Source organism: Phoca vitulina, unplaced genomic scaffold (genome assembly GCF_004348235.1).
Source record: "Phoca vitulina isolate PV1807 unplaced genomic scaffold, GSC_HSeal_1.0 scaffold6, whole genome shotgun sequence".
Classification (NCBI taxonomy): domain Eukaryota; kingdom Metazoa; phylum Chordata; class Mammalia; order Carnivora; family Phocidae; genus Phoca; species Phoca vitulina.
In genome coordinates, this window is record NW_022589709.1 from 35,066,329 (window position 1) to 35,090,736 (window position 24,408).

The 24,408-nt window shown below is 36.4% G+C and overlaps 1 protein-coding gene across 1 annotated transcript; it reads left to right on the forward strand.

Moving 5' to 3' along the window:
* The first annotated feature begins 1,829 nt into the window (after positions 1-1,829).
* SPATA9 (spermatogenesis associated 9) lies at positions 1,830-24,390 on the forward strand. Its single transcript, XM_032403977.1, has 5 exons — positions 1,830-2,131; positions 2,314-2,402; positions 9,341-9,568; positions 18,681-18,776; positions 23,748-24,390. Exons 1-5 carry the CDS (start codon positions 2,071-2,073, stop codon positions 24,033-24,035), a joined length of 762 nt encoding a protein of 253 aa, XP_032259868.1. The 5' UTR covers positions 1,830-2,070; the 3' UTR covers positions 24,036-24,390.
* Positions 24,391-24,408: the final 18 nt, after the last annotated feature.

A 24,408-nucleotide genomic window follows, 5' to 3' on the forward strand; every position in this document is an offset into this window, starting at 1 on the left:
TCTGTCTCAAATAAATAAATAAAATCTTTAAAAAACAAAGTAGCTGCTGTGTATTTAACAATGACTGCCATTTATTGAACATATCTGGTCCATTAAATAAGTTCTGTCACATTTTGAAATGTAAAAGTTAGGTTAAGAAAACATAATTTGCCCAAGGTTACACAGCCTGGTAGGTAGGTAGGTGATAGAGTTGGAATTCAAACCAGGTTCTGACTGAATCCCAAAACTCTTTATTTTCTAATTAAGCTTATACGGCCTTCACTTACAGTGTGTAAAATGTTCATTTTCTTCCAAGCTTTGTGCAAATAAGAGATTCTTTTTTTCTGTATTAAAGCCTTTTAAATACAAATAAATTTGCAGGGCTGTTATAAAATTTGGAGGTATTTGTAACTGTTTCCTAATTAATTTTTTAAGTGTGGAGCACTGTATCATGAGCTGTAAAGAAAACATCATAGTTAAAGAAGATAACCATTAACATTATTTATTTTGTCTAACTTTACCTGAAATAACATAAGATACATAAGGATATAGGCATAATTAAAATTAAGTAAAACCCATAATATGATCAGATATGGTCACAAATATAAAATAAGTGTGGCGGGGTGGGAGTTTTTAAAATCTCATTACCCCCTGTCTTTTTTTCATCATTCCTCTCCCAAGGAGAGTCATTAAGAAAGCAAAGACAAAAAGAACTTTGTTAGCATGACACAGAGTCTGGTAATGCTTTAAGTGTGGACAATATTAGCATGAGGACCCGTTTTTTCTTACAGATTTGTTAATTTCATAAGATGCTTAGGAGGGTGAGAACTAATAAGAAGAGAAAAAAAAAAATTGGATGAAACCAATTGGGAGCTAGGACAGACATCAGGAGGTGGGCAGATGGATGAAAAGAACTTAGGGGGTCAATGAGATTGGAAAACAGGGAAGAAGACGGAAGAGAGAAGGGACAGCCAACTGTTACTCTGGGGTAAATTCTGATAGGCACATATCATAATAGGACAAATAAAGGGTTACATTTCTTACAGACTTCCAGTTTGTGTGTTCATCATTGTCTAATAAGATTTTCTTTCTGGCAAAGGATTGCAATTTCCACATATTAAGGGCGTAATTATCTTAAGCATTAGGGTCATGATGGAGGGAAGCATGTTATTCTAAGGTTAAGAGAAGTATTTGTGGTGTGGTGAAGAGTGTTCTCAGACAGATTAGGACTAAAGACAAATTGAAGGCAGGGATCTGGCAGGCTTCACATTTTTCTCTTTCCTAGACAGCTCCAATGAACAAACCTCTAGCACCCACAGCTTATGCTTGACAAAGACAATGGTCTAGCTACAATTCATTGTAAAGCCTTCAAATTAAAATCAACTCCAAATTCATCCACACTAAAATATTAACTAGGTATTCAATCAAATCCACATGATATGAAATTCTTTCTAGATTTGATAAATGGAAAATAATGGAGTGGAGAGTACTAGGAGGGAAAAAGATGAGGAAGAAGTAGAAGAAGAATAAGGAGGAGGAGGAAGAGGAATTTTAAAGAAGAGAAACCATAGATTTTATAATTTTGCTTGTTTTTGACCTAGTGATCTTTATTTGAGTGAAGGAAAAACAATCTGTTCAGAAGTCTTTCTGAACTAACTTCTGGTGTTTCTTTTCCTCTTGGCATCATGTGTGAAGCATTTCTTTTAAAGCATATGCCAACTCTCTTCAAAGGGAGCTTTGTTCTCAGATGATCCATTAATTGAGGTATCCCTGTAGAAGTTGGGTCAAAATTCCAAATAATGCAGAACTCCTTAGTATGGTTTATTTTTCATTCTCCTTTCTCCTCCCCTTATGCCTTCAAACACATTCTTCCCCTTCTCACTGCCAGAGTGGTTTCAGAAGATTCTGTAACAAGCTCTCAGAGGCCCATTGTGCAGTAACAAAGAATTCTGGCAATGAGCTGTAGGTTCTGTCCTTGCCTGCTTTCCTGAGTGGAAGGGTGCCCTCATCCCTCACTAATGGCAGAGTAGGACAAGTGTTGCCCTGGCCTGCAAACTTGCCAAGCACTAGGAACCCAAGCAAGAATTTGTCATGCCAATCAAACCTGTTGGGTGGATATGTGGGCAGGTGTTGAAGAACTTTTCTGGAAGAAGTATATGCAATCTCGTTGTAAAGGGGATATGGGTGTGGGAAACAATGGGGAATAAAGTCCCCTAGGGTTCACTTGCTTTCCCAGGGACTTACAAAGTGGACCCAGTGTCCCATGTTCTTTTGAATTGTGGTTAGGTGATGTTTTTCATTAAGTTTTTTCCCCCCAACTTCTTTTTGTCTCAGTCGAGGGGATCCAGAAAGTCATCATGGACCTTATAGATGAGTTTAAAGATGAATTCCCTACCATCCTAAGATTATCACAGTCTAATCAGGTAATGTGATTTCATGACTTTGAAAAGGATTACAAAAAGTATATTGTATTTTTAATATCATATCCATTATTTAATGCTTGACTTTGAGATCAGTGCCTGAAGCTTAGGAAGAAGGTAATTTTGCCTCAGAAGAACAAATTTCAAATCTTACTCAGTGGGTGGGTCTATGGAAAGCAGAAAGATGGTGGACAAAGAAATGAGATAGATAATTTTAAAGAAAATCACCGTGTTGTTAGATTGGAACTGTGGAGCTCTCTCATAGCCACAGTTGCAATGTATGTAGTTTGCTACATTTACTTAAGATTTGCTTAATATAAAAATCAGGAAAATACCTAGATATATTTTAACTAAAATCTATGGAAATTAAATTAGTGAAAAAAAACCCAACATAAATTATAATAATGGAAAGATAAATAAGGTATGGGTGTATGTTTTAATGTGGAAAGAAAATAGTGATATCAGTTTAAACAAAGCATATGTGCATATGTTTTGTATAACCTCTGTTCCCAAAAGGGTTTGAGACAGATAAAATATGGGGAGTGGAAGAGGGAATAGGTAGAGAATTCTGAAAAGACATCTGATCAGGAAAAAGTAATATTTTGTAACCTAGTTTACTTAAAAGTACACAGCTCTTAATGGAAAAGTATATTTAGTCATCTAGACCACAGTTGAAATAGAATATGTTGTAAAGTTACATGGTACAGTAATAATTTCCTCATCCAGATATCAGAGTTTTGGCCATATCAAACATGAAGAACATAGCCAAAACCTGGAAGTAAACAAAAAAGCTCTCTGAGTAACATAGTAATCACAAAGTCTATATATTTCATACCAAAGGAGAGATATTAGAGCCACTTTTAAACATTCATCCATACAACCAGGCATCAGACATTTACTAAATACTTTCCTATTGGCTGCGACTGGGGAGAGGGAATAGAGATAAGACAGGATTCTTTCAGTCAATTAGCTTAATCTAATGGAGACAGAATTGTAAACAAGTAATTGTTTTGGAATATGGTAAGAGGTAAATCCAACTTGGAGGAATGAATGGCTCTACCTAAGATGGTCAGAGAAGGCTTTATGGAGGAAGGATGCTTAAATTGGGTTTCAGAGGATGAATATGAATTTTCAAAGTGAAAAAAGGGATAGGGTAAGTGGATAGGAGCAGAGGAAGCAGTGTCCGTTAGGACAAAAAGTGTGAAACCGTGTAGCATGTTCCCAGAATATCAAGTACATATGAACCAATGGCATTAGTCTTGGGTCTAGACTTTGGGGAGGGCTGATACTGAAGTGTATATATCTGGATACCTAGTGGTAAGATGGCATCCCAATGGTGGTCCACTAAGTAGGATAGGATGAGGCTTAAAAGCTCCAGACTACAAACCAGATTTTATAAATCTGTATCTTAGACTCATTGTCTAGTTGCTTCCCCCTTTGGAATTCCCCTAGTTTTAGTATAAAGTCTTTTTCAATGTTGGAGATTTTTCTTGAGTATGCTCTGGAGTACTAGAGAAGGAATGGGCAGGTGACCATGCTAGGTCTAGGATGTGAAATGGCTGAGACTGGCACAGTCTGGGAAGCCCTGTTTCCCCTTCCAAGTTGTCATTCTCTCACCATTGACAACATTAAAGAAACTGGGTTTAATAATCTAAGAAGTTGCAACTTTCTTTACAACTCCCTTCCTCTCTTCCTACCCCCTGAATAGCCTCATTATCACTAGAGCCATAAATTTGGTTTAATAGTGAAATAGCTTGATATTCTGATCCCAAAGAAAGAACTCTGAGTTCCTATTTCCAACACACCGAAGTTATTTACTTATAAGAACTTTACCTCATTCAGAGAAGAATATAAACAGTTACTTTATGTCTCATTTTTAACACACATTGTTCTTTTTCCACCATTTAATTTGCTGAGATTGGCAAGAAATCCAAGTTCTTAGGGGATATTGTAACATATTGAAGTTACTTGTACTTCAAAAATAAATTATTCAGAAAACAATGCTAATACTTGGGTAACTAAATTATACTTGAAAGGTCAGATTGTAAATACTACAAATTTTATTATTTTGGGGATGATCCACAATTCCCAAGCATACTGAAAGGAGTGGTTTTAAGAATACTTAGAGGGTGGGCGCCTGGGTGGCTCAGTTGGTTAAGCGACTGCCTTCGGCTCAGGTCATGATCCTGGAGTCCCAGGATCGAGTCCCGCATCGGGCTCCCTGCTCGGCGGGGAGTCTGCTTCTCCCTCTGCCCCTCCCCCCTCTCATGTGCTCTCTCTCATTCTCTCTCTCTCAAATAAATAAATAAAATCTTTAAAAAAAAAAAAAGAATACTTAGAGGGTTTTAATTAATTGGGTTGGATTTTAAATCTCTAAATTTCATGATTAATATTTAAAACTTTTTAAAAAGGTTTTAGGCATTTATTTATTTAGGAAAAGGCCATCTTGTTGGCCTGAAACAAATAAAAGTTTTGGTGGGAGTGATGGTGGGATTTTTATAGAGGGATATATCCAAGAATAGTGGTTATTAAATAGTTCTTTATGACTAATGATTTTGAAGGAAATTTTCTTCCTGGGGCTGAGGGAAGTTAATTTTCGAATCTTAGCGTGAGGTCATGGCTTCTGATGTCATGTACACTCCAGTCCAACGCAGGCCCCAGTACCTTCAGTATCCACTTCCTTTAGCAAAAACAATGATTTTTAAAGGTTTTCATTTGCAAATTGCAAATGATTTCCATGTGAGAGTTTAAAAATACTAAACTTTTACATTTGAACAAATGAAAAATGTATTTTACAATTAGGAAACTAAAAAGTTTTAATTTAGATGATCTTTACTTGAATGAGAGAAATCCATTGTGGTAAAATAGGGTCAATTTTTGTGGTTTTAATTATGAAAGACAATTATGTGTTTTATTCTGTAATTATCTTGCACTTAACCTTATACTATAAAATTGGGAGTTGTAAGCAGAACATATTAGAATCCATATAAAACTTTGGATTTTTATAACTGTAGATGTACTTTTCTGAATTCTCTTGGCTTCTTTTTTTTTTTATAACATGTAGGACAAAACTCTTGGGGCTGCACCAGTGACATCTGGAAATTACTTTTATTAGTATAGAATTTCTAAATATGATGAGAGTAGGATTATGTTCTATAATTCAGTTATATTTTTGTCTTTGGCGTGTTGTTTCTAGTGGGACACTGTCATAATTGTCAAAGTTACAGAGCACATTGTACATTGAAAACTTTCAGGGTGGTTTCTAATTTAATATTTGGTATATTTCTCTATTTCTCTATGTTAATTTGTTATATTTTCTGATACTCCTCATTTATTCATTTCAACAAATATTTATAGAGTTCCCTACTATGCACCAGACACTATTCTAGGTACTGGGGAAAGATCAGTGATCCAAATAGATATAAAACACTGCTGTCATAGAACTTACATCCTAGTCAAGTAGGAAAACAAGAAACAAGGAAAATAAACTATATATTATGTTAATGATAGGTCTTAAGAAGAAGAAGAAATATGGCAGAGATATGAAATATGGGTGGGAACAAGGAGAACAATTGACCATTGAGGTAGGGTGACTAAGAGGGTCTTAGTGAGAAAGTAATTCTTGAACTAAGACTTGAGGGAAGCAAGTGAGGAAACCTTGGTACCTTTGAAGAATCAAATGGCGTAGCTAGTGCTAAGTCCCTGAGGTGGGAGTATACTTAACAAACTCAACAAGTACCGAGGAAGAAAGGGAGAGAAAAAAAGACAGTGAGGTTAGGGAGGTAAAGAAAAGACAACCTTTGTCGGGCTTTGTAGACCACTGTTTGTAATTTGGCTTTTATACTGAGTGCACTAGGAAGCCACTGAAGCAGCAGAGCAGAAAAGCAAGATAGGATCTAAGTTTTAATGGTATCTCTCTGGCTGAGGTGTTGAGGAATAGAATGAACATAGACAAGGATGGAAGCAGAGAGACCATTGAGGAGGCTAATTTACTAGTCTGGAGAAGAGATGGTGGATAAATGCAATGGACTGAGTTTTGGCACAGGGGGGTAGTGAGAAGTGGTCAAATTCTAGGACTATTGAGAGAAAGAATTGAATAAGACTTGCTGACAGGTTGGTTTTTTTGGATGTAGAGTAGTAAAAAGCTAACGTAATAGAAATTGGAGTTCAACATTAAAACAGTTGATGATAGAGAGATGAGTATGGCTCTAGGAAAAAAAAAAAAAAACAAAAAAAAACAGGAAAGCAGGATATATCCAAATAGCGAAATTTGGAGCAGGATTCTCAAAACAATCTGATTAATTGATACTAGGTTTCTTGTGGTAAATGATTATTACCGTTGTGTGTCTCTGAGGTGGGGGGGGAAGGGAGTTGGAATTTCTTTTCTCACATCTGGTAACGTACTCAGATGATAATGATGACAAAAAGAATCATGTAAACTTGCACATTTTGCAGCCAATTCCAGGATGCTTAGGACAAGAGTCAAACAAAACCAGGGGAAAGAAATGAGCACTTCTTCATTTGGGGTCAGCGTTTAAATTTACACACGTGGCTTGTTAGGAAAATATATAGCATATATAGTAGACAAAGGGAAAAGCTGGTAGCTCAAAAACAGGAAAAAAAAACCTTTTATTTAACAAATTTTTTACCAGAGCCTATTTTAAAAATTCACTGAAGGTAAGAGTGAATTGGAATCATCACTATAAACTGGTGACTATTTTTTTTTTTAAAAAGAGGAAAATCTCATTCTGTATCTCCAGGACTGTAAGTAGCCTCTCCTCTGTTGTTTCCTTTCTATTCTCAGAGCCTCAAAAAAAAACCCACTTTACATGCACCTCAATGTCTAGATTGGGTTTCTAATACTATTCTGAAAAGCAGTAATGGTCTTCTTGGGAACAAGCTGACTGTATGTTTTGTGTCAGAGAGAATAAAAGTCAGATATTTTGTTGCTAGAGGTAATGTTTCTTTCAGAGATTCAGAGATATCTGTGAAAGTATTGAAAAAGGAAAGCATTTTAAAAACCATGAAGGGAGAGGTGCCTGGATGGCTCAGTCGGTTAAGGGTCTGCCTTTGGCTCAAATCATGATCCCAGAGTCCTAGGGTCGAGTCCCACAGTGGGCTCCCTGCTTCTCCCTCTGCCTGCCGCTCCCCCTGCTTGTGCTCTCTCTCTCTCTCTCAAATAAATAAATGAAATCTTAAAAAAAAAAAACCATGAAGGGAAGCACAGTCATCAAATTGTAATGATTTCAGCATTAAAAGGAAACAAAGATGATATTAACTAGGAACAAGTTGAGTCTGTTGGAAAAAGCTATGAATTTATGACAATATTAAAATGAGAAATATAATACAAAGTGCACTGAAGCATTATTTTAATGCACACCTGAATTTTTAAAAATATTGTTTATCATAAATGCTATATTTTGGTCAACACAAATTATATGATCCTACAGGAGAGTTTTGATTCATGGATTATCAATTACAGATAGTCTTATTCTCTACAGAGGCAAATATTTATTTTTTTAAAAGATTTTATTTATTTATTTGAGAGAGGGAGAAAGAGAGAGAGAGATAGCCAGAGAGAGCATGAGCAGCGGCAGGGGAGGGGGAGAAGCAGGTTCCCCGTTGAGCAGGGAGCCCAACTAGGGGCTCGATCCACGACTCTGAGATCATGACCTGAGCCAAAGGCAGACGCTTAATTGACTGATGCTGCAGATGTACATCCTCGTTGAAAGGCTAGTACACTTTTTGGTTATCTCCAGTCACCAATATTAAAACAGTAAGAGAAGCATTGAACTTTAATGACAAAAACAGCAATAATAAATTTATTTCTTCAGGATAACAGTTGAGGCATTTAAAGTAAATATACAGTACATTAGCTCTTAAGCAAATATATGCTGCTAATTGTAGACCAAAACAATCCATCTAAAAGATGTTTTGTACTTATATATTTGGATTCAATAAATAGAGACTCAAAGTTGCTTCTTGTGTTATAAACCATTAGTTTCCCCCAAGTCATATATGAAAAAGCCAGAATAGGCCATAAAATTGCTTAAGTGAATAATGGCAACTATACTTGTTGTTGCCTGGAATGCAGTCTAACCACATTGTAAATAATCTCTCTGTGGTTCACTTTCTGGTACAGCAGGGAAAGATCTACATGTCATATGTTTTGCTAATGCCACAAATTTTTTCTGTCAGAATGCTCACAAGTTTTGAAGTTTTTAGAAGTAAAAGTTTCTTAAGTTTGTTAATTAGTATGTAGGGAATTTGTTTTATTTTTTTTAAATTGTACCATGCATTATATATGAATGCTTTATCATTTAAATTTTTTAAATAAACTGGGAAAATATTTGTAACAGTTTTGAATAAGAATTATTGTTCAAATAATTCAAACATTGAGTAATATTTGAATAAGAACTGCTTACTTTTTTTTTTTAAAGATTTTTATTTATTTATTGAGAGAGAGAGAGAATGATAGAGAGAGAGCATGAGAGGGAGGAGGGTCAGAGGGAGAAGCAGACTCCCTGCCGAGCAGGGAGCCCGATGTGGGACTCGATCCAGGGACTCCAGGATCATGACCTGAGCCGAAGGCAGTCACTTAACCAACTGAGCCACCCAGGCGCCCCTAGAACTGCTTACTTTTGAAAGTGCTCTTTAAAAAATCAATGCAAAAATAAAGAAACCCAGAGAGAAAAATGAAAAATTTAATTTAGATCTTTTGGCTAGTAACTTAAATTCTGGATATTTATGCTAAGGCAAAAATCATACATTTATTCAAAGGTTTGGTACGTGGGGGTGGGATATAATTATTGGACACTGAGTATATGCGTAGGACCATGCATAATGTGCTGTTATGTGGTACTTGGTCTCGGTCTGAAGGAAATTGTAATAATTCATGGGAGACTCACACATCACTCATTTTTTAGAGGCTTATTTTCCAGAGAAGAGAACCCATGCAGAAACCGTCCAAAATCAGAATGGCTGTCGCCTTAGCGAGGATCAACCGAGGAACATTAATTCAAGGATTAAACAGCATATCCAGATCTTCCAAATCAGTGGCCAAACTTTTGCAGCCTCAGCTTACTTGTAGACTTCTAGAGTTAAGGGACATATCACATCGTTTGCTGAGGGAAGTTAATGCACCGAAGCAACCCCTCTATAACGTGCAGGTGAGTGAATGTTAACATTTGCACAAGATATGAACTCTTGTTTTTAGAAACTGTTTTGAAATTGCAAGATTTGAAAATGTAGCACATTTGGTTGTCCTACATATAAAACAAGAATAGTTGGATAAGAAATGAATGGTTTGGTCTTTTTTCAATATACTATATATATTCCGGTTTAAATAAATCTGAAAGAGGAAGTAATGTGGACTTTTTTCCTGCTTTGTTATTTGATTGAGCTCTATGAAACTGAATTTCAAATGGTTCAACCTAAATATCAGCATACAGATTATCACTTATATGAAACCTAAAAGGAATCCTATAAGCCTTAAAAATGATGGTTTGTTCCTTTTCCTTTTCCCCCATAACCTTGCTATGTTTCCAAGATAATCTTTGTTTGACTTAACATATTTGAATATATTCAACTATAAACTCATTGTGATAGACCCACCAACATCCAGTGTATTTCAAAGTACAGCTTCTACATTGTTATATTGAGGCTCTATTATATATTGTTAAGGACAACGGCTCTTAAAACCTTTTTCAGGACCAGTTTCTTTTTTTCTAAACTTTGTGACTTAGAACTCTGGGAGTTTCCATTTGAGCATTATTCCAGGCATTCTAAATGTTCGTTACAAACGATTGGGACTCCTGCAAGCCTGGCACCTGAACCCCAGGGTGAATCATTTTGACCCTTTGTTGAAGGGAGAAGAACCGTGGCTCAAAAGGAGTGAAGCCAAAAGTATATATTAGTTCCTGCAGTTGAACAATCCAGAGTTGATAAGGCTTCAGGATGGAGGTACTCAAATGATGCCTTCAGGGTCCCATTTTTCTCTTCTACCCATCTCCTGGCTCTGCTTCCTCTGTGTTGCCTCCATTCACACACTGACTTTCCCTTCGTGCTTACAAGATGATTTGCCGCTGTTCCCAGGACTCCATCCTTCCAGGTTCAATTACAGCCCTAAAGAATGACAGTCCTGGAGCCAGTATTCCCCGCCAAGTCCTGAGGTTCACTCTCTGAGAAAGGCTTACCTCTAAACCAGGGGAATAGGGTGCACTGATTGGCCCAGGACCTGATTACCTGCTTTCTCCCTACAGTGGAGGTTGGAGCTCCATCCAGACCACATGGCCAGAGAATGGGGAAAGGATGAATCCTCAAACAAAATTTGGGTTATTTTGAAAAGATGAGAAAATGGATGACGGGTGGCTAAAATCAACAAACTATCCTTTACATAGGAATCTCTCTTTAATCAAAGATTTTTAACATTTCCAGAAATCATGGGATGGGTTCAACTATGAATTGCCTGAGATAGCAATTATAAAAGGCTCCCTTATAATACCTGATGTTTGAAAGAGTAAAAAACGCTTTGTGTTTGTTACTTATTTCATTCTCTAAGCAGTATAAACCTTATTCCTGTATCTTTAGGTTGTCAAAAAGAAATACAGCTGAGCTGTATAATATCCACTGAAATACATTGCTAAAACAAACGTTTTGCCTTGATGTTTCTTTCCATGCATTATTATTTTTTTTTTTATATTTTATTTATTTATTTGAGAGAGAGAGAGCGAGAGAGAGCACAAGCGGGAAGGAGCAGGAGAAGCAGGCTCCGCGGGGAGCAGGGAGCCCGATGTGGGGCTCGATCCCAGGACCCTGGGATCATGACCTGAGCCGAAGGCAGTGCTTAACGACTGAGCCACCCAGGCGCCCCTCTTTCCATGCATTATTAACCCACAGTTTTTATAGAGGGTTGATATAAGAAATGTCCTTTGAAGAATATTTCTGTATGTATTATAGAATCACATTTAAAGACAGTGTCCATTATGTCATTCAGTCTTTCCTTTTGCTTCTCTTTCCTAAGTCAGCACTGAAGAATCTGAGATTTTACACGATTTACGAGCTAACAAGTTCGCCTGCCACAGCGGTACAAACACACACACCGATAGAAGACCCACGACTCCCTTGAATCAGAGACAGAGAGTGTTTATTATTAACTGCAAAGCAGCAGTCAGAGCAATAGCGAAGCCCTCAGGTCCCACAGGGCAATGTGACAAGAGCCGAGTTGCATCACAGCACAGCACAGGAGCCGGAAATTCGGCGACTCAGCTTTTATAGGAGTGCTGGCCCATTGGCCCAGCCTGAGAGAGAGACAGAGACAGAGGGACAAAGGGAGAAAAAGTAAGAGGGGTTGGGGGAGAGAAGTAAATGTTTCTAGAGGGTTTAAGGAGAAGGCTTTCTCTTTAGTGCCCTGTGACGTGTCTTGGGAAGTACGTCTCTAGATCTCTCCAGAGGAATACACTTTCTCTAGCTTCTAAAGCTGTTTGTTATTCAACCATGTCCTTTGCTCAGAAAGCCCAATCTGTACAGGAAACAGAGACATCCACAGAGAATTGCCTCCCAGTACTCATGAAAATTCAGTGGCAGGAAAATAATCATCTTTCCAGATGAATTTATGTTTCCTTTTATCCAGTCATGAGAACTGAAAAACACAACGCATTTGCCTTTTTGCCCTGACTGACAGTGGGTTTCACAGGTAAATTGAGAGCTTAATTGTGATAACATATTCCAGGAACCCGAGGTGAAAGAAGCAGGGGGTGGGAATAAATGACCTGTCTAAGGTCCATATGCTGACTGTGACTGTCTCTGTGACATCAGTTCAAAATCAACACCCATGAAATTTCTTCTCCTTTGCTCTTACTCTAATTGTCTTAGAATCTAGCTTTAATTTTTAAAATTCTTATCAATAAAATATTTCAAAACATTTTAAAGGCAGTGTATCAGAAGTTTCATCCAAATGTAAATTGGTAGTAATACTTTGCAATATAGATTTTGATATCTCCTTTATAAAAAGAAATATAATTAACCATGTCCTGATCCAGCTTTGGATCCCCCAGTTTTTTCTCTACCGAAGGTAATCATTTTCCTGAGGTTGATGTGAGCATTTGTGTACATACTTTTATAGTTTCACTACATTTGTATACATCTATTATTCTCCATATATTTAAAATTTATATAAATTATATTATACTGTACTCATCCTTCTGAAACTTTCTTTTTTTCACTCAACATTTTTGAATGTGTAGCTATGGTTTATTATTTTAATCTTCTTTGTCATATCCCATTGTAAGAAAAAATAATCCACCGTTTATTATTGGACAGATGGGCAACTTAGTTTCCAATGTTTTGTTTGTTTTGCAAACAGTATTTCATTGAACACTCTTGTAAATGACTCCTTATCTGTGTGTGAGAGACATTCTCCAGGTATACATCTAGAAGAGGGATTACTGGGTCACGAGGGATGCATATCTTCAATTTTATTAGCTGTTGTCAAAATGCTTTTTGTGAATCATAGTGATTCTTGAATCTAAGGATAATTTCTTCAGTTTTGGGAAATTCTTAGCCATTGTTTGTTCAAATATTACCTCTTTCTCATTTTCTCTAATCTCTTCTGGAGTACCTATTAAACATACTTCTGGAGTATCTATTAAACATATCTATTAAACATATTCTTTATGTCTATTTACTTTACTCATATTTTCCTTTTACTTATCTCTTTTTGATACTTCCTGGGACATATACTCACACACTTATTGCTCCGCCTTTTAGTTCCTGGCACAGGGAAATTTTCTTCCTTCCTTCCTTCCTTCCTCTCCCACCCCTCCCTCCCTCCCTCTTTTTTCCTTCTCTTCTTTTTTGTAAACTCAGTCTTGTATTACATTTTGGAGTTTGATTTTATATAGAATTTCTAGGGGCACTTCTAGGGGTATTTATGTAGAATTTCCAGAGGGTTCCACATTAGCTCAGTCTGCCCTACTACTGGAACCAGATGTCCTTCATCTAGTATCTTTTATGAATTTTAATTTAAGATCGTTACATTTCTTTCTGGAAGTGATGTATTATTCTACTTTTTCATTTATTCAACATATATTTATTGAACATTGACATGTAAAATCACTAGGTTAGATACTAGGATTCATAGATGTCTTGCTCTTGCCCTATATGGACTGTGTGGACGATAGGCAAGTAAGCAGTGTCAGTGGAGTGCAGCAAGTGCATGATCAGAGTGTGCAAAGTGTACTATGGAAGCATCAACAAGGGGCATATAATTCCACAGAATAGTCAGTGTTGGCTTCCTAGAAGATAATACTGGATCTTGAGAGAGGAGATATTAGCCAAATGAAGAAGTAGGAGAACTATTCCCAGAAGTGAACATTGTATATTAAGATGTTGAGGTCAGAGAGAGCATAACTTATTTAGGAAATGTAAGCAGTTCCATATGGCTAGAGTGAGACAAGTGGGAACAGTCTCAGGTCAGAGGTTCAAGGGTCCTTGGGGGTTAGGAATGAGGAATAAGCTTTACTTGGATAATATGTATTAGCTAGGGTGGAGAATCAGAATTCCTACTGAGAGGAATTATGTTGTAGCAAGCAAGAAAACAACATATCTCAGATACAAAATTCCCAGTGAAGAAGGAATAGAAGTACAAATAGTGAAGATAATGGCCTGGAGAGTCAAAGGAACAACAGAGTACTGTAAGAGGTGTGGTGGAGGTCAAAGGATTGGTCTGTGAATGGAGCCTATCCAGGGTACCAGTGCCACTATCCAGGGAGATAAGTGGCATAGCATGAGGGAGCTACACCAGCCCTGGTACATACATTGCTTGGCTGTCTTTCCATAGTGACAGAGTTTAGCTTACCCAGAGTAGCTTCCAGCATGAATTCCTTCAAGGATTGTCAGGCTGCCTCTGTCAAAGTGGAACTTTCTGGTGTGCAGAAGTAAAAGGAGTGAAATCTGAAATTGCTAATGCAAGGGGATATGCTTTGTAGATGCATGGAGGACATCACTTTATATAGGAAGGTAAGCAGCCTAGTTAACCTATCTGGAGGTGTTAAAGATCCTCTTCATATGTCTGACTTCTCACTGATCTGAGGATAATTAATGATAGAAAGATACTTGTGTACCTAGAGCACCTTAAATGGTTCTACCAAAACTCTGTTGGATATTATGTAGCTGAGGTTGCCAGTCAGGCAGATTACTCCCTCAAGAACAGGTAATAGAGGAGCATTTTCATTAGGACACTACCTATGACTAGGATAGTAGTTCAGCCCCCTGATGTCGTCTGAGATGAAGCATACAGTAATAGTCTTCCTCAAGATAATTAGAGTATGAATGTTGTTACAGGAGCTCCTTGACAATATGCGCAAGGCTTTCTGATTATATGCTCAGCCCTAGAGCAAGTCCTATTTATGTTAGCATATTCAAAGATATTGAGCCCAATATGAACTATCCAAAGACCCAACTGATACAAGTGACCTGAAGAGATCCTAAAGGCTTGTTTTAACATGAGCACATAGTTGGAGTCAATCCTCTCCAGCTTGTTAAAAGAGACTTCCTTTGCACCTGTCTTTATGGGTGCTGAGTCGGGTTGTTTCTCAAACCCTTCCAGTTTATGCAGGGCTGAGATTATAGCAAGTCATCTGCTAGTTCTAAAAGGGCCTCGGGAATGGAAAACTCTGGTTAGATCATTTCTTGGTCGTTTTCAACATCCCCAGCATCAGTACTTAAAGAATGGTGCATCTGCTTAGCCTTAGAAGCTGTCTGGATGAGTAAAGCTTGCAGCTGCTCTAGGCTGCAGTGACCTAGATAATCAGCTTGAATGCTGACTTCAGCCAAGACACGTCAGCTCCCAGACGTAGTTGTTGACTTTGGCAGGGCAATGCAGGGCCACAGGAGCTCTTGCTATGATACAATCTTCCTTATATATGTCACAATCTTCCTTATAGTGGCATTAGAGATGACTGTTTCTCCTTTGTACAGGCACTGTGGAGTGGTGTAGGCCAGATACAGGCAAAAGTGAAGAAAACCCTCACCATCTACAATGCCTGTGATTTACATGGATCCCAGTGAACTTGTGCTCCCTTTTTCAGGATGAAGATCAGACACTTCTCTAAGTATAGTTTCTTCCTCACCCCCAACACTTCAACGTAGACTGGGGTTTAAACTCAAACCTCACATATTTTGTGTAAAAAATATACATGTAAACCTCAAAAATATCAAGAACTTCTATAGGTTCTCGATGGGCCTGCCATGAGGTTATCTTGGGTGGTATAATTTAAGACCTGGGGAAAAAGGACAATTCCTGGAAAGTAGAATCCCTGGAATCTTGAAGACATAACTTCTCCAGGTTGGCCAAGAGATTGGGACATTTAAGCTTTTATAGGACCATGTGAGTAAGAGCTTATTCAAGAACAATGTTCCACAGGATAGTAATACTGGAATAAACGAAGTCCAATAGCTTTCTTTACTTTGGACTGCTAGGAGTCCTTCCTGGGTTCATGAGTACTGTGGGTTGCTCAAGCAGAGACAGGGTCATGTAACTTTTCCAAACCTACAGGAAATACTTTTTTTCTGGGCCTATTAACCAGTCAATGCTTCTTGCAACACTTGTGAATCACTGAGTTAAAGTTTCTCTATTACTCCCCTAGTATCCTTTGTCAAGGTGGTTTTGGGAACAACACAAACTAAATTGGGCCTGGTGATTCTTTAAACTTCGAGTCATCTATAAGTGGATCTTTATTATTTTCTAAACTGCTTATGGTTTGCTTTTTTGTGATTTATCTCAATTTTAATGAAAATAAGATAAACACAGATACTTCTTTTATGAGATGAGACGTCAAAGTTATGTGACAGAGGTGGAACTCAAAATTATGTGAAAGAAATTTTGTTAAAGATTGAAATGTTTTTACTGTTGAAATATCTATATATCTGGGATGTTAGTATGACCATATAACATATCCACATATCTTATATATACATATATATTAATATTAAAAATTTTTAAAAGGAATATATGGGTATAAGATTGATATCAACATTCTTTTAACTTAAATATGTAAATAAAATTAATATAAGTTCAGATAAATTTTTTTAATTGGTTGAGATGAACTAAATACATTCTTTGATTTACAATTCTCTCCAATTTATCTGTTTTACCATACACTATTCCTGCTTATAGCAAGCCAAAAATGAAACAGGGTGGTTTATAATATGAAAAACATGTATTGGAAGTAGCTCATAAAATTGAAAAATGGCTACTTGCCAGTAGCCACATAAATTTTGGAGGAAATGTATTTTCTACAGGAATGATTTGTTACAGGAATAGCAAGTATTTATTAAAAGCATTAAAATGGTGGAAAAGTGACCCTTAGGCAATATACAGATTCATCATTCAGAAGCATAACATGTATCAGATATATAATTTATTTTGAAACTTTAAAAAGTAATCAGTTTTAATTACTTCAGGTGAAGGACAAAATGTGAAAAAAAAAAAGATGCGGTGAAACAGAAACAGAGTAATTTCTCATGCATGCAGACACCACTTTTATTTTTATTGTATATGGCCTACCAGTTACTGAATATGGACCTCCTACTGCACTTCGTATATTCACAAACTCATGAATCTTTTACTCTCCTAGGAGGCATTTTGTTGGAATATATCTGCTTTCTTTCCTAGCATCTGCTCTGTACTTGTCTGTCTCCCTGTAGCCTAACAGTGGGATTCAAAAGCATGCTATCAATTTGAGTCTTCTAGCAAGACGGAAGGAGCAGCAAGCAGCTGCTTCAGTTCCTGGAAACTCTTTCCAGAGGCCAGGAACTCTGGGAAGTTTTCCAGACCAACTTATGGAGAGAGTGGGCTAAAACTGCCCCTACCTATTCCCATATCTAGGAGTCAGTATGGCCTGGAAGACAAGGAATAAGAAGGAATGCCTCCCTCCTCTGATCTACCCCCCACCTCCCTCTCTTAGCTGGTAGGCTAGATGGTATTCTTGGCTTCAGCATTACATAAATCACTTAAGAGAGAAGGAGGTAAATCGTGATGGGCAATTTTGTTCTTCCTTCAGCAGTGGCAGCAGTGAGCGAAAACTGAATATACTGCAACAGGCACTTACAACACAGTGCCATACAAACGTTTGTTCAATAAAACGTCATTACGCATTCTTCAGAAGCACCTTTTAAAAGGCTGCAATATGCCATTGAGTGGATAGAGCTTAATTCACCTAACCATTCTGCTACCAATTGTTTCAATTTTTCAATGTCATAACTAACTTTAATGTACACATACATACTGTTCTTTCTAGTTTTTATGCATTTTTTACTGTGCATTTACATGATTTTATTAGCTGCAGCCTGTCCCTTTGGGAGTTATTGAAGCCATTGAGTGTCTTGGCACTTAGTTCAGAGGAGCATGGCTAACTGCCACTTCACTGCTGAATGGGAAGGGAATGTTTTTCCCAAGGCCCTCCTTTCATATCCTACTCAAGGGAACAGAGGTGACCTCGAAGAGAGTCTAATCCCTTAAACTAAATATATTCTCTTATGTCTGAGGCAGAGATGCTTATTACCAGAAACTAGAAACTTCTGAGAGACAAATTCATTAGTGGTGTAAACCTTCTCGGTTTCAAAAAAGCCTGCTGGATGTGAGCACAGAGCATTTCTTGAAGCTTAATGATCATCTAAGATGAATGCTGGCCTTCAGCAGTCTCATGATTAACATTTCCAATCAGGTCATTAATCTGCAGGAAATGCTTAGTATTTCGATTGCTGTTTGCTTAATGAAGAGGTGAATAATTTAGTAAAGGATGATTACAGGAATTTGAACAAAGAAAAGACTGTTTTTTCTTTTTTTTGTTTGTATATGTGCTTTTTATTTTATTTTTTTAATTTTATTATGTTAATCACCATACATTACATCATTAGTTTTTGATGTAGTGTTCCATGATTCATTGTTTGCGTTTAACACCCAGTGCTGTTTTTCTAACATGCACAGTGGCACCCCCTAGTGAGCACACTTGTTAAATGTAAAAAAGTTAAAATAATTTAGATTTTGGAAATGCAAGGTTTTTTATAGATCTGTCATAGCAAAAGAAAGTACCTTTTTGTAAAAAAAATAATACGTAAATAAGCCAATATATTTTCGGAATGTGAAAAAAGATAGACCCAGCAGATGACTTTCTTTAGAAAGAAATATTTAAATTCTCATTTTACAGTAACATTGTAAAATTTAACATTGTAACATTGAAAACTTTTATTATAATAAGAAAACTCTTTCTGTTTTTGCAGGTCAGAAGGGGTTCTTTGTTTGAAATGATTTCTTTTCCAGCGAAGACTGCTTTAACTAGCATAATGTATGCTTCATATGCAGCACTAATTTATTTGGTAAGTTAAGAAAATTATTAGAATCTAGATATAAATATACTTATTTCATGTAATGTTAAAGATATAGATATATTATAAATTCATAAACCAAGGTACTGTTCTCTTGTTACACAAATAATTTTACATTAAAAACTTACTTTTCTAAAAAAAATTACTTCTCTGAGGTAAAGTCAACCCATTTCTGAGGCAAGTCAATCCACCAAAAACAAATTTACTTGAATAAAATGATTTTTATAAAGTTTATTATTATTTGGTCAAAACATTTTGGTTTTATTTTCACTTAGCTACGGTTGTTTTGTTTCAGCCATTGTGCCGTGGTTGGCTAAAGTTCAGTATTCCATCATTTAAGTCTATGATATTGGGGAACACAAATACTAGTGTATTTTGAATTGCAAGTGCTGTAATTCAAAAGTGTTCATTACAAAGTGTGACAAAAGGAGCACCTGGGTTGCTCAGTTGGTTAAGCATCCAACTCTTAATTTCAGCTCAGGTCATGATCTCAAGGTTGTGAAATCGAGCCCCGCATCAGGCTCTGCGCTGAGCGTGGAGCCTGCTTGGGATTCTCTCTTTCACTCTTCCTCTGCCCCTCCCCTGCCTTTCATATGTGTGCGCTCTCTCTCTCTCAAAATTAAAATAAAATAAAATAAGATAAAAACAAAGTGTGACAAAAATATAAAGGATTTTATAAATTATAAGGGGTTATTTTCTTTTAATCCATTGCCATTTATACTTACCTCTAAATTGTTTTTAAAAAAGTATAATACACAGAGAGGAAAGTACACAGCTTGATGAATTATCACAAAATCTATTTATCTACCACACACATCAAGAAACAAAATGTAACCATCATTCTAGAAACCTCTTTCTTGCTTTCCTCACAATCATGAACCTCTTCTATAAAGGGTAACCACTATTTTGACTTCTAATACCATAGACAGTGTAAATTGTATATAAATGAAATCATATATTATATATTCTTTTATATTGGTCTTTTTTTGCTCAATTATCATTATGAAATTCATTCACTGCCTATAGCAATAGTTGTTGGTTTTCACTGCTGTATAGTATTTCATTGATTGAATACATATATATTCAATATATATAAGTCACTATCCACACTATGGTTGAAATTTTATATTATTTACAGTTTTGGCAATTGTGAATATGGTTTCTATGAATATTCTTGTACATATGTTTTAGTAAAATTTCTGGACCACAGAATATGCACACGTTCATCTCTAATAGATACTGTCCAACAGTTGCTGTTGTCAGTCTTTTCCATTTTAGCCATTCTTGTGAGTATGTAGTATTATCACATTGTGCTTTAATTTACATTTCCTTGATTATTAATCAGACTGAGTTCCTTTTTATGCATCAAGTGGACATTGGGATCTTCTTTTGTGAATTTCTGTTAAAGTCTCTTCTGTTTTTCTATTCTATCTTTTTTATTATTGATTTGTACTTTTAAAATATACTCTATGCATAAACCTTCTTTTGGTTATTTCTTTTATTCTGTGACTTCCTTTCACCTTTATAGCAGTGTCTATAAAACAGAAGTTTTTAATTTTAATGTGATCCAATGTATTAATCTTTTCTTTATATTAAGTGCTTTTTATGTCTTAATTAGGGCAGCTTGACCTATATCCAACGTCATGAAACTGTTCCCTCTGATATAGTCTAGGAAGTTTATTATTTTACCTTTCACTTTTAGATTTATAATCCATCCGGAACTGGTATGAGGTAAGGGACAAATTTTTCCTCTACAGGTATCCAATTGATCCAACTCAATTTACTGGGGAGAAAAAACTTTTCCTATTGCCCCAGAACACTTCTTTTATCATAAATCAAGTGTCTTTATATACGTAGGTCTACTTATAGATTCTCTGTTCTATTCAATTAATCTATTTCTCTATTTTTACACTGATTCAACATTGTATTATTTACAAGAGCTTCATAAATCTTGATAACTAGTAGAATAAGTCCTCCCTTCAATCCATGAGCATGGTATATCCTTTTATTTATTTAGGTCTTCTTTAATTTTTCTTAATAATTCTTATGGCTTTTTTGTTAGAGGTCTTACACATTTTTGTTAATATTTTTTATCATATTGAGATACACAATAATAAAGATTAAGTTTTCCCCATTATCTATAGATTGATTGCAGTCCCAATTAAAATATGAGCAGGCGTGTAAGTTGACTAGTTTATTTTAAAATTTACAGGGAAATGAAAAAGGTCAAGAATAGCCAAGACATCCTTGAAAAAAAAGTAAAGGAACTTACTTTTATAAACATATCCATAGTTTTAAAAAGAACTTATATTTTTTGCAAACTTATATTTTGCAAGTGTTTAAAATTTTTGAGAAGTGCTCAGTGTCTTAAATGTGAATCTCATACAAAAATGACATCCAACTGAACTAGGATGCAAATATGCTGCAAAAAATGAGTGAGATGAAATAGCTGTGGTGAAAATAAAACAAATTAGACTAAAACTAAATTAAACCCTAATTTCTTGAAGGCTTTTGAAATCATCCCACATGACTTGTCATTCTATAAACTTTCTAAGTAGTATTAGAAACAATTTTTTGGTGACCTGATAATTGGTCATGTATGCACCCAAGGTCTAGGAGAGGTCAGGGCTGGAATTATGATTTTGAAAGCAAATAATTATATGTTGGAAGTTAATGTCCTGTGAGTGGAACCATTGTGGAAAGAGTGAAAAGTCTGGAAGTGAAAAGAGTGGAAAATCAACAGAAATGTAAAAAACAGCAACATTTAAGGTGAGCTAACAAGAAATCCATGAAAGAGACAAAGAAGCAATAATCAGAAAAGTAGGAGGAGAATCAGGAGAGAAAGTGTTAAGGAAATAGAGACTCAGGAAGTTGTGAGCAGTTGTCAGTTACCAGCAGAAAAAGTCAAGTAAAATAAAGATCTAATAGTAAAGATGTTGGAGTCAACCATCTTGTAACTATTTCAGTGGTGTGAGAGAATAACGAAGACAGAAATAAGCAGGTTTCAGTGAAGAGGAGATGATAAAAATTAAAGCCATGAATATAGACCCTGGTTTGATCAAGAAAAGCAAGCATATATAGCAGTCAAGAGAGAAACAGGGTGCCAGGGATTTTTATTTTAAGATGGAAGATACTTGAGCACATTAGAAGTTTCAGGGCAAGAGGCAGTCAAGAAGGAGAGGCTGAAAAGCCACGGAATAATTGTAGAGAAGAGGCAGGGTACGGATTAAAAATAAACACAGAGATACTGACCTCGATCAAGACCCTTCATTTTCTGTGACTGGGGTAGAAGTGGTTAGAATGGGCACAGATAAAATTTTGTAGGTGAGGGAAGAAGAAATATATCAAATAGGACAGGGCTTCCTGATCTGTTTTGGGGGGAGGGGAAGGGAGAGAGAGAGAGAGAGTGTGTACGTGAGAAGGCGAGCAGGGGGAAGGGCAGAGGGAGGAAAGAGAGAATCTTAAGCAGGCTCCATGCCCAGCCTGGATCCCGCCACAGGGAGCTCGATCTCACGACCCTGACATCATGACCTAAGCCAAAATCAAGAGTTGGATACTTAATGGACTGAGCCACCCAGGCGCCCCCCTAATCTTTTTTCACAACAAGGCATACATAGAAAATGATCCTACTGGGGGATAAATGGATGAAGCTGTTTGCAGCTGGAAGTGATGGACCTGAAGGTTTATAGCTCTAGGTTGGCATATACTTGGATGCAAGTAACCAAAAATACCTGGCAGTGCCTTAATTGATGAAGATATTTAAATATCTCAGTTAATCAGAAGTCTAGAGTTAGATGGTTCCCAGTTTGTACAGTGGATCTACAATGTCATCTGAACCCAGGGCCTTTCCATCTTTCTCCTGTGCTATCTTGTTTGTTTTTGGTCCTTGCTGCCTCATGCTCAGGCATCCTATCTATATCGGTGTCCAAAGCAGGGAGGAGGGGATAGTTAGAAGCAAAAGACAAAGAGTCTTTCTTTTTATATAGGAGAAGAACTTTCAAAAATCCCTCCTGAACTCCTCTCCAGCAGATATATTTTATTTTGTTGGCTAAAACAGGGTCACATGACCACATACTAACTGCAGGGAGATGAAGGAAAGCATCTGGTATTCCCTCATTCTATAGTGGGGCGCAGGCCAAGAAAAGAGGAGGCAGGAGATCAGGAAGAAATTGAGGTTGGTCAGCCAAGGCCCTCAATCCTTTCTCTATTGCCCTCTTTAGGAAAACCTTCTAAGAGTTTATAGCCTATTATGTGAGCTTTAGGTATTGCTTTGGTAAGATAAACTAGTTTAGGTCTTCTCATATTTTATGGATTTTATTATTCTTGTTGCTTGCCTTAAATACTTAGCAACATCATCATCTTCATCATTATAGTTCTTACTGATTCCCAATTTTCAGTTATATTTCTCTGTGTGTTTTGTTTTGACAAAGTACTGAATGGCATTTTTTGAGGGAAAATGGACCATGTGTTTGCTTAGAAATCATTTATCAACTAGCTTACTAAATTCTAACTAATGTGTTTATGCCCTTTCAATTGTACACATAGGTATAAGCAAAGTGTAGCGGGAGAAAGTAAAAACAAGAAACCTACTTTGAGATATTAACACATTTGAGGACAAATTCCAACTCCCAGAAAATGTTTCATTTAATTCAGAAGAAAGGAGTCTCATTTAATTAAATCATAGAGTAAAGATATAAAACATTTAATGAATTGGGGGGGGGAAAGAGGTAAAGCATGTCTTTATTGAAGCATACTATGCTTTAATTTTCTTTCTAGATGATGGTGTAATATATTTAGAACAAGGAATCAATCTCCTGATGTTTATCATGTGCCAGGAAAAGAAGTGCTTCTTTATTAGAATAAGTAGACTGATGACTTTATGTTACACATTTTATTGGACTTATTACTAGAAGTTCAGTAGCTTAAAAAGAAACTTTACTTTTCAAAAAATTTTTTTATTAGACAGTCTGTGTTAATGCTGTGCTGGAGAAGGTAAAGAAAATTTTCCAAGAAGAAGAATCCATAAGGCAAAACAGAGAAGAGAGTGAAAATCTTAGAAAAGCCTTTTCTGAGCCTATGCTTTCTGAGCCTACATTTCCTGAAGGTGAAATCAAAGCAAAACCTTACAGGTCATTACCGGAGAAACCAGACAATATTTCAGATCGCCCCAAACTTCCTGCTAATAAGTTGAATAATAAGATCCAGGTTTTACATTCTGTGTTTGACCAATCAGCTGAAATGAATGAATGAGCAAATCAGAACATAAATATCACTGAGTGGAGCTTGAGAGTTATTATCTAATCACATTTCATCTGACAAAACCAGGAAACTAGTTTTCATATATTGACTGCTCTGCTTTAAAAAGGGGTGGGGAACTACTAAAATGTCATTCTCAAGTATTTATATGGTAGAGAAAATAAAATGAATCTTGATGTAGAAGTATGACTACGATACTTTTTAATGAACAAGAAAGTGTACCCTTTGGAGGGTTAGACTTTATGCTCTCGTTTATAACATGGATATATTTATAATACATTTATGTTTTTATAAAGACCTGTTTCAAGTACCTTTCCAATTACAGTTGGCCCTTGAACATGGGTTTGAACTGTGCAGATCCACTTAT